The 14,611-nt window shown below is 45.9% G+C and overlaps 1 protein-coding gene across 4 annotated transcripts in view; it reads left to right on the plus strand.

The window, feature by feature from the left end:
• The window catches only part of NEK1 (NIMA related kinase 1), a 208,340-nt gene that overhangs the window by 153,323 nt on the left and 40,406 nt on the right, over positions 1 to 14,611 (plus strand). For all 4 annotated transcript variants that reach the window (XM_068278807.1, XM_068278809.1, XM_068278808.1 and 1 more), the window contains one exon: positions 9,809 to 10,012. In XM_068278807.1, the coding sequence (XP_068134908.1) occupies positions 9,809 to 10,012 (204 nt within the window). The remainder of the gene's footprint in view (positions 1 to 9,808; positions 10,013 to 14,611) is intronic.

The following is a 14,611-nucleotide window of genomic DNA, read 5'->3' on the forward strand; positions in this document are numbered from 1 at the left end:
TGTGCCTCTGAATGATAACATGAAAGTCAATGGGCTCTCATATTACTAAACAGCTTACACCCCATGTGCTGTATGTCATAGCTGACAGCACCGCACATAGTGTGACGAGCCCTGAGTCTCCTTTTAGATTTCTTCTGAAATAGTGTAACCACTAAGTGTAGTATGACACTATGCAATTATCATTCCCCCATTCATTTATCGGAGGTTTTCCTGATCGCTCTTTCTATCAATAAACTGAATGTAATCAAACAGTTGGACGTGTTGCGCAGGGGTGAGCCTGGGGTGCCTGGCACCTGGGTGCAAGATTTTCTCTGGCGCCTATGGGAGTGGTTAAATTAACCGCGCCCAACCACATAACCACACCCATGTCCTGCCTAATCACACCCACACCTTCCACCTCTTTACGCATGCATGTGATACCCCATTCCTACCCCCCTTCCATGGGCTTGCTCCTGGCTGGCTTTGGCTTCCTGCGAGTCTGCTGGTCTCTGGACTGACTCAGGCTGAGAGGCTCTGCGAGTGCGACGCAGTCACACACTGCATATTTATGGCTGCCTGCGGCCACCCTACTCTCGCTCGCTGACATCGGCTCCTCCCCCCTGCCAAGCCCAAGGTGGGCTGCCTGTATCTTTCCCGTTGCGCCACACAGCCAGTGTTGCCAACCTTTCACGTTATTTTTTACTGACAAATACCTAAAAATTTACTGACAAAAGATTTTTACTGACAAAATTTCCCCACTAAATCCACATAGGAGACAGCTTTTCCCCATGTAAATGCACATAACAAGAGACCGCTTTTCACCAGTAAATGCACATAACAAGAGACCGCTTTTCACCAGTAAATGCACATAACAAGAGACTGCTTTTCACCAGTAAATGCACATAACAAGAGACTGCTTTTCACCAGCAAATGCACATAATGACAAACAGCCAGTGTCCTCAGAATATATAGCCAGGGATATATGTCCCCAGTATATGTAGGCAGGGGGCATATGTCCCCAGTATATGTAGGCAGGGGGTATATGTCCCCAGTATATGTAGGCAGGGGGTATATGTGCCCACTATATGTAGGCAGGGGGTATATGTGCCCAGGATATGTAGCCAGGGGGTATATGTGCCCAGGATATGTAGCCAGGGGGTATATGTGCCCAGGATATGTAGCCAGGGGGTATATGTGCCCAGGATATGTAGCCAGGGGGTATATGTGCCCAGGATATGTAGCCAGGGGGTATTTGTGCCCAGGATTTGTAGCCAGGGGGTATTTGTGCCCAGGATATGTAGCCAGGGGGTATTTGTGCCCAGGATATGTAGCCAGGGGTATTTGTACCCAGGATATGTAGCCAGGGGGTAGTAGTGCCCAGGATATGTAGCCAGGGGGTATTAGTGCCCAGGATATGTAGCCAGGGGGTATTAGTGCCCAGGATATGTAGCCAGGGGGTATTAGTGCCCAGGATATGTAGCCAGGGGGTATTAGTGCCCAGGATATGTAGCCAGGGGGTATTAGTGCCCAGGATATGTAGCCAGGGGGCATTAGTGCCCAGGATATGTAGCCAGGGAGTATTAGTGCCCAGGATATGTAGCCAGGGGGTATTAAGTGCCCAGGATATGTAGCCAGGGGGTATTAAGTGCCCAGGATATGTAGCCAGGGGGTATTAAGTGCCCAGGATATGTAGCCAGGGGGTAATATGTGCCCAAGATATGTAGCCAGGGGGTAATATGTGCCCAGGATATGTAGCCAGGGGGTAATATGTGCCCAGGATATGTAGCCAGGGGGTATTAGTGCCCAGGATATGTAGCCAGGGGGTATAAAGTGCCCAGGATATGTAGCCAGGGGGTATTAAGTGCCCAGGATATGTAGCCAGGGGGTATTAAGTGCCCAGGATATGTAGCCAGGGGGTATTAAGTGCCCAGGATATGTAGCCAGGGGGTATTAAGTGCCCAGGATATGTAGCCAGGGGGTATTAAGTGCCCAGGATATGTAGCCAGGGGGTATTAAGTGCCCAGGATATGTAGCCAGGGGGTATTAAGTGCCCAGGATATGTAGCCAGGGGGTATTAAGTGCCCAGGATATGTAGCCAGGGGGTATTAAGTGCCCAGGATATGTAGCCAGGGGGTATTAAGTGCCCAGGATATGTAGCCAGGGGGTATTAAGTGCCCAGGATATGTAGCCAGGGGGTATTAAGTGCCCAGGATATGTAGCCAGGGGGTATTAAGTGCCCAGGATATGTAGCCAGGGGGTATTAAGTGCCCAGGATATGTAGCCAAGGGGTATTAAGTGCCCAGGATATGTAGCCAGGGGGTATTAAGTGCCCAGGATATGTAGCCAGGGGGTATTAAGTGCCCAGGATATGTAGCCAGGGGGTAATATGTGCCCAGGATATGTAGCCAGGGAGTAATATGTGCCCAGGATATGTAGCCAGGGGGTATTAGTGCCCAGGATATGTAGCCAGGGGGTATAAAGTGCCCAGGATGTGTAGCCAGGGGGTATTTGTGCCCAGGATATGTAGCCAGGGGGTATTTGTGCCCAGGATATGTAGCCAGGGGGTATTTGTGCCCAGGATATGTAGCCAGGGGGTATTTGTGCCCAGGATATGTAGCCAGGGGGTATTAAGTGCCCAGGATATGTAGCCAGGGGGTATTAAGTGCCCAGGATATGTAGCCAGGGGGTATTAAGTGCCCAGGATATGTAGCCAGGGGGTATTAAGTGCCCAGGATATGTAGCCAGGGGGTATTAAGTGCCCAGGATATGTAGCCAGGGGGTATTAAGTGCCCAGGATATGTAGCCAGGGGGTATTAAGTGCCCAGGATATGTAGCCAGGGGGTATTAAGTGCCCAGGATATGTAGCCAGGGGGTATAAAGTGCCCAGGATATGTAGCCAGGGGGTATTAAGTGCCCAGGATATGTAGCCAGGGGGTATTAAGTGCCCAGGATATGTAGCCAGGGGGTATTAAGTGCCCAGGATATGTAGCCAGGGGGTATTAAGTGCCCAGGATATGTAGCCAGGGGGTATTAAGTGCCCAGGATATGTAGCCAGGGGGTATTAAGTGCCCAGGATATGTAGCCAGGGGGTATTAAGTGCCCAGGATATGTAGCCAGGGGGTATTAAGTGCCCAGGATATGTAGCCAGGGGGTATTAAGTGCCCAGGATATGTAGCCAGGGGGTAATATGTGCCCAGGATATGTAGCCAGGGAGTAATATGTGCCCAGGATATGTAGCCAGGGGGTATTAGTGCCCAGGATATGTAGCCAGGGGGTATAAAGTGCCCAGGATATGTAGCCAGGGGGTATTTGTGCCCAGGATATGTAGCCAGGGGGTATTTGTGCCCAGGATATGTAGCCAGGGGGTATTTGTGCCCAGGATATGTAGCCAGGGGGTATTAAGTGCCCAGGATATGTAGCCAGGGGGTATTAAGTGCCCAGGATATGTAGCCAGGGGGTATTAAGTGCCCAGGATATGTAGCCAGGGGGTATTAAGTGCCCAGGATATGTAGCCAGGGGGTATTAAGTGCCCAGGATATGTAGCCAAGGGGTATTAAGTGCCCAGGATATGTAGCCAGGGGGTATTAAGTGCCCAGGATATGTAGCCAGGGGGTATTAAGTGCCCAGGATATGTAGCCAGGGGGTAATATGTGCCCAGGATATGTAGCCAGGGAGTAATATGTGCCCAGGATATGTAGCCAGGGGGTATAAAGTGCCCAGGATATGTAGCCAGGGGGTATTAGTGCCCAGGATATGTAGCCAGGGGGTATAAAGTGCCCAGGATATGTAGCCAGGGGGTATTTGTGCCCAGGATATGTAGCCAGGGGGTATTTGTGCCCAGGATATGTAGCCAGGGGGTATTTGTGCCCAGGATATGTAGCCAGGGGGTATTAAGTGCCCAGGATATGTAGCCAGGGGGTATTAAGTGCCCAGGATATGTAGCCAGGGGGTATTAAGTGCCCAGGATATGTAGCCAGGGGGTATTAAGTGCCCAGGATATGTAGCCAGGGGGTATTAAGTGCCCAGGATATGTAGCCAAGGGGTATTAAGTGCCCAGGATATGTAGCCAGGGGGTATTAAGTGCCCAGGATATGTAGCCAGGGGGTATTAAGTGCCCAGGATATGTAGCCAGGGGGTAATATGTGCCCAGGATATGTAGCCAGGGAGTAATATGTGCCCAGGATATGTAGCCAGGGGGTATAAAGTGCCCAGGATATGTAGCCAGGGGGTATTTGTGCCCAGGATATGTAGCCAGGGGGTATTTGTGCCCAGGATATGTAGCCAGGGAGTATTTGTGCCCAGGATATGTAGCCAGGGGGTATTTGTGCCCAGGATATGTAGCCAGGGGGTATTTGTGCCCAGGATATGTAGCCAGGGGGTATTAGTGCTTAGGATATGTAGCCAGGGGGTAATATGTGCCCAAGATATGTAGCCAGGGGGTAATATGTGCCCAGGATATGTAGCCAGGGGGTAATATGTGCCCAGGATATGTAGCCAGGGAGTAATATGTGCCCAGGATATGTAGCCAGGGAGTAATATGTGCCCAGGATATGTAGCCAGGGGGTATAGGGTCCCCGTTTAAGTATTGAGTGACAGGAGCGCACCCAACCCTCCCCTCCCGCCGCCGCTGCTCCCCCCTCACCTTGCAGCAGCTTCAGACCTCAATCAGCGGGCGACCCGACCAGTAAGAAGGCGCCGGACGCACCCGCTCTATATGCGGAAGTGATGTCACTTCCGCATATCAGTGCGGCGTGCAAGATCCTAGCGCCCGCCCGCCTGCCTGATCGAGGTCTGACACGGCGGCGCCGGCGGCTAGAGGGAGGGAGGGAGCGGCGGCCACAGGGGGAGAGCGGCGGCCGGGCGGCGCCTCTCAGAGGCAGGCGCCTGGGTGCCTTGCACCCGCAGCACCCACCCAGGCTCGGCCTTGGTGTTGCGCGCCGTAGATTATTGTGTGTGGCCAAACTTGCATAAAATAATAACCTCAGCACTTGCTCTGATGCAAGAATGCATCCAAATCCCTCTAGCATGGCTATGGGGATTCACATGCATGGTGCGATTCTTTTTTTTTTTTTTCCACCTCACGAGAATTCGGTTTCCAGCCTATTGATTTCAATAGGCTGTGTTTCCTTATCCAAATTTGTGTACAGGGAAATGCTGTAAGTAATATTTTATTGCTGTCTGTGTCCCCACTGAAGGCATTCACCTCTGTCTTATTTTAAAGAACCTTGTCAGCAGTACCAAACAAATGGCGTAATCTCATCCAAAGCCCAGACAGCAATGGCCTCCTAATGCTGGGCATACACGAGTCGATCCGGCGGCTCGATTAGCCGCCGGATCGACTCCCGCCGCATCCCCGCTCATCCGCACGTGCGCCCGGATCGATTCCCGCTCATCCCGCCGGCGCTTCTTATCTTCCACTCGATTTGCCGCTATTGTCCGCCCACGGGTATCTAGCGCGGAATCAATCCCCGCGGTGATCGGACACGTCGGATATTATCAATCGAGCCACCCTCGACGCCGTGTTTGCCCAGCATAACAGTGACTCTGATGCTTTCCCAATTTATGCAAAAATGACCATCCTTGCAGTATTTGTTAACATTCTCCATTCGTAAAACTGTATTCACTGTATTCTAAGTATAGGTCAGTAGTTAAAACTTGGTTCACACAGCACAGATCAAAAACTGATCATGTAAAAACCTTTTCAAAAGAATCAGTTTGTTACATTTGGGCACCAGTTTTTCATCCATGTGTTCTGTTATGTGTCATTCCCCCCGCCCCCCGCCGTCGCCGTTGGCCTCCGCTTTGTCTGTCCGATCCAAAATTATCGCAAACTACCCAAACTTGCGTTCCTTTCATTGTAAAGGAATGTATGGATTTGTTCTGAATGGATGGATCCTATTGCTTTGCATAGATTCCTTTTGGATCTGTTCTGTTTCGTTCCTCTAAGTGGAACGGTTTTTGTGCCAATGTGAACTGAGCCTAAAATTAGTTCTGACTTTTTTTTTTTTTTTTTTTTTTTTTGAAGCACCCATGATTGTACTATTATTATATACTACCAGTAACTCCTTTGACAATTTGTTTAGCATTTATTTTGTGCCATAATTAGATAGAAGAGTACTTGCATTCCTAGCTTCTTTGTACAAAAATAAATATTGTACCATTTTAGCCAGTAGCTAGTCAAAATATTGTGTTCTTCATAGGGGACTCTAACACCAAGTGTCATCACTCTTACATTTTGTCCTTTTGCCTCTCTTTAAAGTACTTTGCTCACAGCTTTAGCACTGGAGTTCTTTGAGGTATTTTTGACATGATTTGTAGTGTTGAGCTTCTGATTACTTTTAGTATGTTTTCTTTCACACAGTTAGAGAGTAAAACAGCAGGGTATTAACAGCTAGGTATGTTAGTTTCTTCCTTCCATCCTACTTGGCTTTACTTGTCTCCTTCATGTCTGTTGAATTTAACAGCTGTAGTTCACCCTCACAGGTTTTTATTGTTAAGGTAAATATGGCTATGGCATTATTCCTATTATTTTCATATGATATGATTATTATTATTTAATATTTATATAGTGCCGACATCTTCTGCAAAACTTAAGAGTATATAGTCTTGTCATTAGACTGTCCCTCAAAGGGGCTCACAATCTAATCCCTACTATAGACATACGCCCTAGGTAGGGCCAATTTTTAGGGAGATAATTAACTTATGTATGCTTATTGGGATGAGGGAGGAAGCCAAAGAGCTTGGAGGAAACCCACACAGACACGGTAAGAACTTACGAACTCCATGCAGATAGTGCTCTGGCTGGGTTTCTAACCAGGGACTCAGCCCTGCAAGGCAAGAATGCTATCCACTACACAACCATGCTGCCCAATCTGGATTTATTCTCATTGAGAATATCAGTCACATGACCCAGAAAATCTGTGCACAAAAAACGTGAGCTACTAGCATGCACAGCAAAAGTAAGTGCTCATCCACGGCTCATGTGCGGCTCAAAGCCCTCACATGTGCAGTTCAGAATCACTTGGCGGTGCTTGGAGGACCTCATGGTGGTCGGTCAGGGGGAAGAATAGGACAGGCACAGGGAACAGGAGAGACCCTGAAGACAACAAGCATCATCAGGAGACAGAGGGGGGTAATCTAGCCCACCATGGGCCTTGTTCAGTTCTGCTCCCCCTCCCTCTCATGCTAGATTTCACAGCCCGTCCAAAAGAATCTTTTATTTCCTTTTTAATGAAGGTCAGTAGATAATGCAGCACACAGCCACTTCTTTATCTTGTGATAGAGAGTGACAGAGTTAATGTACAGTAGATTACCAAGATTCTTTGTATCAAAGGGAACCTGAAGCGAGTAAAATTATTTAAAATAAACACATGATGTAGCTGCAAATGAATATTACATACTAACCTCACCGTTATTTCCTCTCAAAACCCTAATTTTCTTCTTACATTGATCCCTTCCAGTTCTGACAATATTTTGTCAGAACTGAAATATACCAGTTCCTGTCAGCTATATATCAGCAGCTGTCAGTTACAACTGTGCAAGGTAATGTCCATGTTTTCCTATGGCTCAAGTGGGTGATATTACAGTATAACAGTGTGCTGACCAGGAAGCTGTTATGGGGTAATGGACACTTTTAAAATGGAGGACGGAGAATTCCATTGATCACAGTGGACAAATGGGACGCAGGAGAGGAGAAAGTGATTGAGGAGTAAAACTACACAGGAGGGAAGTATGATCTGTGTATGGTTATTTTAACTTTTTATTTTCAGTTCAGGTTCTCTTTACGTGACCTGGCAATAAGCATACCTTGGTGTTCTAGTATTTGTAGAGACTTTTCATTAAAATGTCTCAAAGGACATCCGAGGTGAAAATTAAACTGATGAGAAAAACAATTGTATCTATCCTCCTCCAAAAAATGACCTTTTTTAAGCTACCCCAGTTTTATTTTATATTGAAATTTAGTTTTTAAGTTTTTACTGTTTCATTGTCTCTGCTCAATGACACCTTCATTGAAGTATGCTAGAGCTCTTATATTATGAATTATTTATCTTTTTTTATCTTTTCGGCATTCAGAAGCCATTTACTAACAGGAAAGTGTTTTATGGCTGTAATTACTTATTAGTGAGGGTTATGCTATAGTCTGACCCAGTCCTGACCCGGACAAAAACTGTCACTTGCATACCTGATGTTTAACTCTTTCAGGCAGAAAAAGAAAAAAAGGAACACAACCTAGTTATTTATGTGCTAGACACTATACAGAAACATGTCTATCTCATCATGTCACATGTCACCTCGGTCGTCTTTTAACCACTGGACCTCTACAGGTTGTGTTTCCCTTATGGGCCTAAGAAATTTTCACACTTCAGCACTCCCGGCCCCCATTCATTTACCAATAGCTTCATCACTAATCACACCCAAAAAAATCTAGATCTTGTTTTTTTTTCACCACCATATAGGTTACACAGCCCCAGCCCTGCAAGCTGCAATACACTGTTCATACATCTTTCTCATTGCCAATAAGTCTTTCAGCAATGTACAGTGGTTTGCAAAAGTATTCAGCCCCCTTTCTCAATAACTTTATCCTTGACCTGTCTGGTGTGTTCTTTGGACTTCATGGTGTTGTTGCTCCCAATATTCTCTAATGGCCCATACTCACGGGCTACAATTGTCGCCGCAACATGCGGCGCGCGCGTGTTGCGGTGACAGGTCGCCCATGAGTATGCGGCGTTGCACGGGCGCGCACCCCGAACTGTCGCCCGTCGCTGATGTCACCAGGCGATTGGCGCGGTCAATCGCCTGGCGACAGTCACCGCCGCAATTCCGCCGCAACTGTCGCTAGTCCGCGTGAGTACGCGGACTAGCGACGGCAACAAGCAAGGATTACATTGTGCTTCCGGCGGGGGGAGGAGCAACAGCGACAGCTTCCGCCGCATCAGTTGCCAGGTCCCTCCGCCGTGTGTATGCGGAGGGACCTGGCGACGAGCTGTCGCCGGCATGTTGCGCACACGCTCCCGTGTGCTAGCGACATGCCAAAAAGTTGCCCGGGAGTATGGGCCATTAGACAACCTCTAAAGCCATCACAGAGCAGCTGTATTTGTACTGACATTAGATTACACACAGGTGCACTCTGTTTAGTCATTAGCACTCATCAGGCAATGTCTATGGGCAACTGACTGCACTCAGACCAAAGGGGGCTGAATAATTACGCACACCCCCCTTAGCAGTTATTTATTTTTTTTCTAAATGTTTGGAATCATGTATGATTTTTGTTCCACTTTTCACGTGTACACTTTGTATTGGTCTTTCACGTGGAAGTCCAATAAAATTGATTCATGTTTGTGGTAATATGACAAAATGTGGAAAACTTCAAGGGGGCCTAGTACTTTTGCAAACCACTGTATGTGTCAGTCAGCCTTGGTCTCCCATGTCCCTGTTGCCCGGTCACAGGTTCTTCCTTGGGCCAGTTAAGTACTAACAACTGCATATCACAAAGACCCAACAAAACTTGCTGATTTGGAGATGCTCGATTTGTCTAGTTATCACAACTTTGCCCTCATCAAAATAACTCACATCTGAATGCTTGCTTATTGTTCCTTTAGGTTACACATAACACATAGAACAGCATTTTTGCTTTTCCTATTGAATATATCTCACTCTTTAACAGGTGGTATCTTAACAAGATGATCAGTGCCCATTAATGTCAAAGCTGATCAGTGTTTGTATTATTATGATCTTTTATGTGTATCTTTTATTTGGAGAATTTTTACAATCCAATGTGTTTTGGTGCATCTCAAGTAATAATGTGTTTTGTACATTTATAATTATTCAGGCGATTGTCAAGCCCAGAATGATGCACTGCAATCTGACCAAAATGTGCAAGATGAGAAAACCACTGAAGGCTGTCTCTTAGATGTGGAATCTTTAATTTCTCCAAATAAAGAAGCTTTGTCAGTGCCAGAGGAGCATCAGTCTCCAAAGCAGGGACCAGATGGTATCTTTTCTTCACTGAACCAGGCTGAGGACCAACTTTGTGGTAAGGGGAAATAAAACATTTTCTCTTTCTTTCCTCAGGAGTGATGTAAATAATGCATAATTCATAGAAGAATATCACTAGTAAGATTTGTATATATTAGAGATGGGACAAATCCAAAATTTCCTCAAATCCGAATCCTAAAAGATTCTCGAATCTAACGAATCCTGTACATAAGTACTGTGTGCGGCATGTAAGAATAGTAGTTATTCTTAGAATATGCTTAACGGGGAACAGGGAAAGGGAAATTTGGGAACATAGGTAATTAAAGAACATCACCTATCCAAGTTTGGATCAATGTCCTGAGCCTTATTTGTGTCAACAAAAATCCTTGCAAACAAAGGGCTCCTAGGGACACACCGGTGTATGCAAAATTAGAAAACCTTTATTGACTACATGAAGCGAGACCAATTATACATAGACAACTGAGCTAAAAGAGCAACAGCGCTGTTGTCATTTAAAAACCATAGCTGCCACACAATCCACACCGGCACACATCCCCACTCACACAACCCAATACGCTGGGGTACCCCATAAGCAGCAAAGGATGTCCATCAATGAAGCCTTGAGCAGTGGCAGAGAGCAAAAAATGGGGGAAGCCGCATAGAAACAGCAAGCATCAGCAGGGCCGTTCAGCATTACCCGAACAGACGCAGGAAAGTCTCATTCAGAACTGCCAACGCGCCTAGTAACCTTGCACTTCATACTCACGAACTCCATAAGTCCATCAGAGCTGGTGCGCTTCACCTGGCTATCTTGCTCCAGCCGCTCAGGCAGGCTGTAATTGCTGTAATCCAATGGGGGCCCCCGGCTAGGAGTGTGGTCCGGCGTGAGGTCTATAGGCGCTGCAGACCCGGTTTGCGTGTGTGCGTCTAGCGCATATGGATGGCCGCTCCTGTCCTTCGCTGTCACCGGGATATACACCAACGCAGGCGTCACTTGCGCTTTGCGCAGGATCCTCTCAGAGTGAACAGACTGCTCCGGCACAGAACGCCAATCTCCACGGAGTTCTCAACGCGTCACCGCCTAGTGGATCAGAGGCCGGTGGGCTGGGTGGCAGCAACCAATCACCGACTAGTTTCGCTTGGTATCACCAAGCTTCATCAGGGCGGGGCTTAGAGGAGTGGGCCGCCTTCTTAAAGGATCTTTCTGACCCCACCTCCTCAGATGCAGCAATGCTGTAATTCGAGGCACGGAAGGCCGTGCTAATCCAGATCTATTAGGTTAAAGGGGGATGCGGAAAGTCACATCTGTTGCCTAGCAGACAGTTAAAGTTCAGAAACCCCCATACTAAGGTAAAAGAGTCTCAATACCGCACTGTCCACACGCACATCAGACCACCGCTCACCTGAGGTGCGGACCCTTTGCTATGCGCTAGAGCATCAGAGCAACATAACCATGACGTGCATAAATTAAAGGGGGGGGCCCATATCTAGCACAATGATGTTATTCTTAGAATATACTATTCTAAAGCTACATACTCGCCTCTCGATGTAGGAAGATGGTTCCAGCGACGTCTCCCTGACGACGAGCACTCTCCCGATCCACCTTCCTGCCGGGGGGTATGCGCAGTGTTACACCACGGGCGCGAATGAGACTTCAAGGGTTCATGGTACTTTGCGCAAGAAGTATCAGGGATCTTAAAGTTCCATTCCGCCGTGACGGTTGTTACCGCCATGCAAAGCTTAGCGACATTAATCGCACGATTATGAGCCTGTACCCAACATGCGAGATCACTCAAAAAATTGCCAGTCATCGGGAAAATCATCAGAAAAATTGCAAGGTGGGTACGGGCTTTAGGTCTAACTACTATTTTTACACGGATCACATAATTCTTATGTACAGAATTCAGTTAGATTAGAGATTTGAAAGATGTGAGAATCTTTTTGGCTTTGAAGAAATTTTGGATTCGTCTCATATCTAATATATATATAAACAATTATACCAGAGTTTCTACCCAGAGTTTGCTTATTCCAATTGGTATAAAAAAGTTGTAGTGTATGCAGTAATCAATGTAAAGCTGGCCATACACTCTAAAATGTATGGCATGAAAATGGATAACTGCTTGATATTTGCTCATTCTTTTGTTCTGCAACGTGTAGTATTAAATCAGGTTCTAGGAGGAATTTAATATACAGTATCAATCCGAACACTACCGCCATTAGTTCTGTATTGCTCAGTGCAGTACAAAGCCATGCAGCTGTTAAGGTTGGCATTGGTTCCTATCACCGGTACCATCGCCAGCAAAATTGTAACCCATATTACCTTGGCAATGCTTGTGTTACCAGTATACCGCCCAGGGCATGCTAATTGCACAATGTGTGCTACCTTGCTAACCATAATGCCACTAATATTGCCGTACGCATTTACCAGCGGTCTGTGCATCAGATTAATTAACTTTAAAATCATTTGGAGCCCAGCAGTAAATATATTAGACAATGACAGGGTAGATTCCTTAGATTAGAGCTCCTGCATAGTGTACTGGCTGAGGGCCTGCACGGTGAATGTTTGCATGGTGTGTTCAATAAAACATGGAAACATTTAATTATTTGTGTGGTTAGATTAAGCAGTCTGTAGTAACACTCTGTAGTACGTTTTAAAATACAGTCACTGAAAGTATATTATCCTTGGGGGAGCCGTGGACCCCAGTCTTTGAGCACTGCAGAGCCCATAAACAACCTAAGAAGTTGTTCTTCACCACTGAGAGTTCTGCCGGTGATTTGTGCTGGTTGGTTGAAGCTGCTGGTTAGTTGAATTCCAGGTAACTGGGACTCTACTGTAAATATGGCAGCCTCCATATTCCTCTCACTTCAGGTTCCCTTTAATGGCTGCAGCTCTCAAGTGCTTTGATTCAGATAGGGTGAAAAAAAGCATTATAGAAATGTTAGCATTTCACTTTTTTAGCATTCAATACCCTGGAAAGTCTGTCTAGAGAAATATCACCAGATTTTATTTCTGAGATTTACGTCAACCAAGTAACAATAACAGCGCAAGAAAATGGCTTGACGCTTCAAAGCCATATGCATGTATAATTATTTAAAAATAAATTATTCAATTTGAAAAGATAATTATCTTTTTTGCCTGGGCATTATTTCTTTTTATGGCTAATCTGTTCTGTCATCCGCTTCGGTTACTACTGATTTATCACGCAGTCAGCAGATCATCACATAGAGCAAATCATTTTTACCTGTATTTTAAACCTTCACACATGACGGAACTTCACTGATAAAGCTGCAAGAATTTGCAATTTAACACAAGCTTTGTTGCCAGAGCAATTGTAATAGAATGCTAGACTGGAATGGTGACAAGTGATTACTGTGTGGTGGTGTGTGTTCTCATGCCCAGTAATAATCACTGCGGATTTACACTCTCTTCCCTTTTCATCTTTATCACACCATATCAGACCATTTCCTTTAAAGACAATAAAGTATCTTGTCTGGTTTCTATCTGGTGTTCCATTTGTTTATCTATCCATGCTATGGGGAATAGTCACTGTGGGGTTTTTAAGTGATAATGTCAGTTTTATCCAGATGCCTGTTAGACAGCTCTGTGATTCCTTTTTAAACATATTTTAGACTTATTCTCCTGGGAACTTGTATGGTTATGATGGGTTTTAGTGGTTCAAGACAGTCAGCAGTTTGATAGTAAGGAACTACCCTAGAATGCACATTGTTTGTTAAAAGCTACTTAGGCAATATGGTGGTGCACAGAGTTATACATTTCATATTGCCTTGTAAGCCAGCATGCATCTCACACATTCACTGAAGCAAATTTTTAACAGAGGCGCCAACAAGAATAAAAACATCGAAAAACTGTTTGAAAAGGGGAAAGTTTTGGTGGACTTGCCTCCCTCGCAGATTTAACAGACTGAAAAACGTTACTTTCATTCAACATAACATTTATTAGGTACTCCAAAATGCAACGCGTTTAGCAGGTCACAATTCCGCCTCATCAGGCAAATAGTGGAGAAACAAGTAGGGTATGTACAGCAGCCAAGCGCCTCTGTTCAAAAATTTGCGTCTAGTCCACCCTTGGCGGAGGGGTGTATCCCCATATCCTTCCTTTCTACAGAGAGTGACTTCTTAACCTGAGTGGGGATAGGTTCCAATTCTCCCCACCTGCTTTAATAGTGGTTGCTGTGTGGTAACCCTTGTTTGTGAGTATAACCCTTGTTACTTTATAACTAATTACACAATTAACTTTAAAATACTACACCATATTGGGCTCTCGGTTTTCCTATCTTCATTTTTAAGTATTAACTGAAGCAGGTCATTTTGGCATTTGCTCTTAGACATAATGTTATGTCTGTGTAATCCGGGTGACTGCAATTGCCGGACCCCGAATTACTTCTCCTTCCCAGTTGCTACGACTACGAGGTGGAATAGTAATTAACGCCGCCCAGAATTTATGCGGCAGCAGGGTGAGCCATCATTCGGCTCACCCTACGCCAAAATGACTGGCGGCTAATATCCATGTACGCCGCTTTCACTGCCCTGACATTGTGTCATCCAGAAGTTTATGCTTTTCATTGAAAGCTACTCGCTGAGATTCGGGCCCGTTTCCACTGTTGCGACGCGATTTCGCCGGCATTCCGACGCTTGT

Source organism: Hyperolius riggenbachi, chromosome 1 (assembly GCF_040937935.1).
Source record: "Hyperolius riggenbachi isolate aHypRig1 chromosome 1, aHypRig1.pri, whole genome shotgun sequence".
NCBI classification, from domain to species: Eukaryota; Metazoa; Chordata; class Amphibia; order Anura; family Hyperoliidae; genus Hyperolius; species Hyperolius riggenbachi.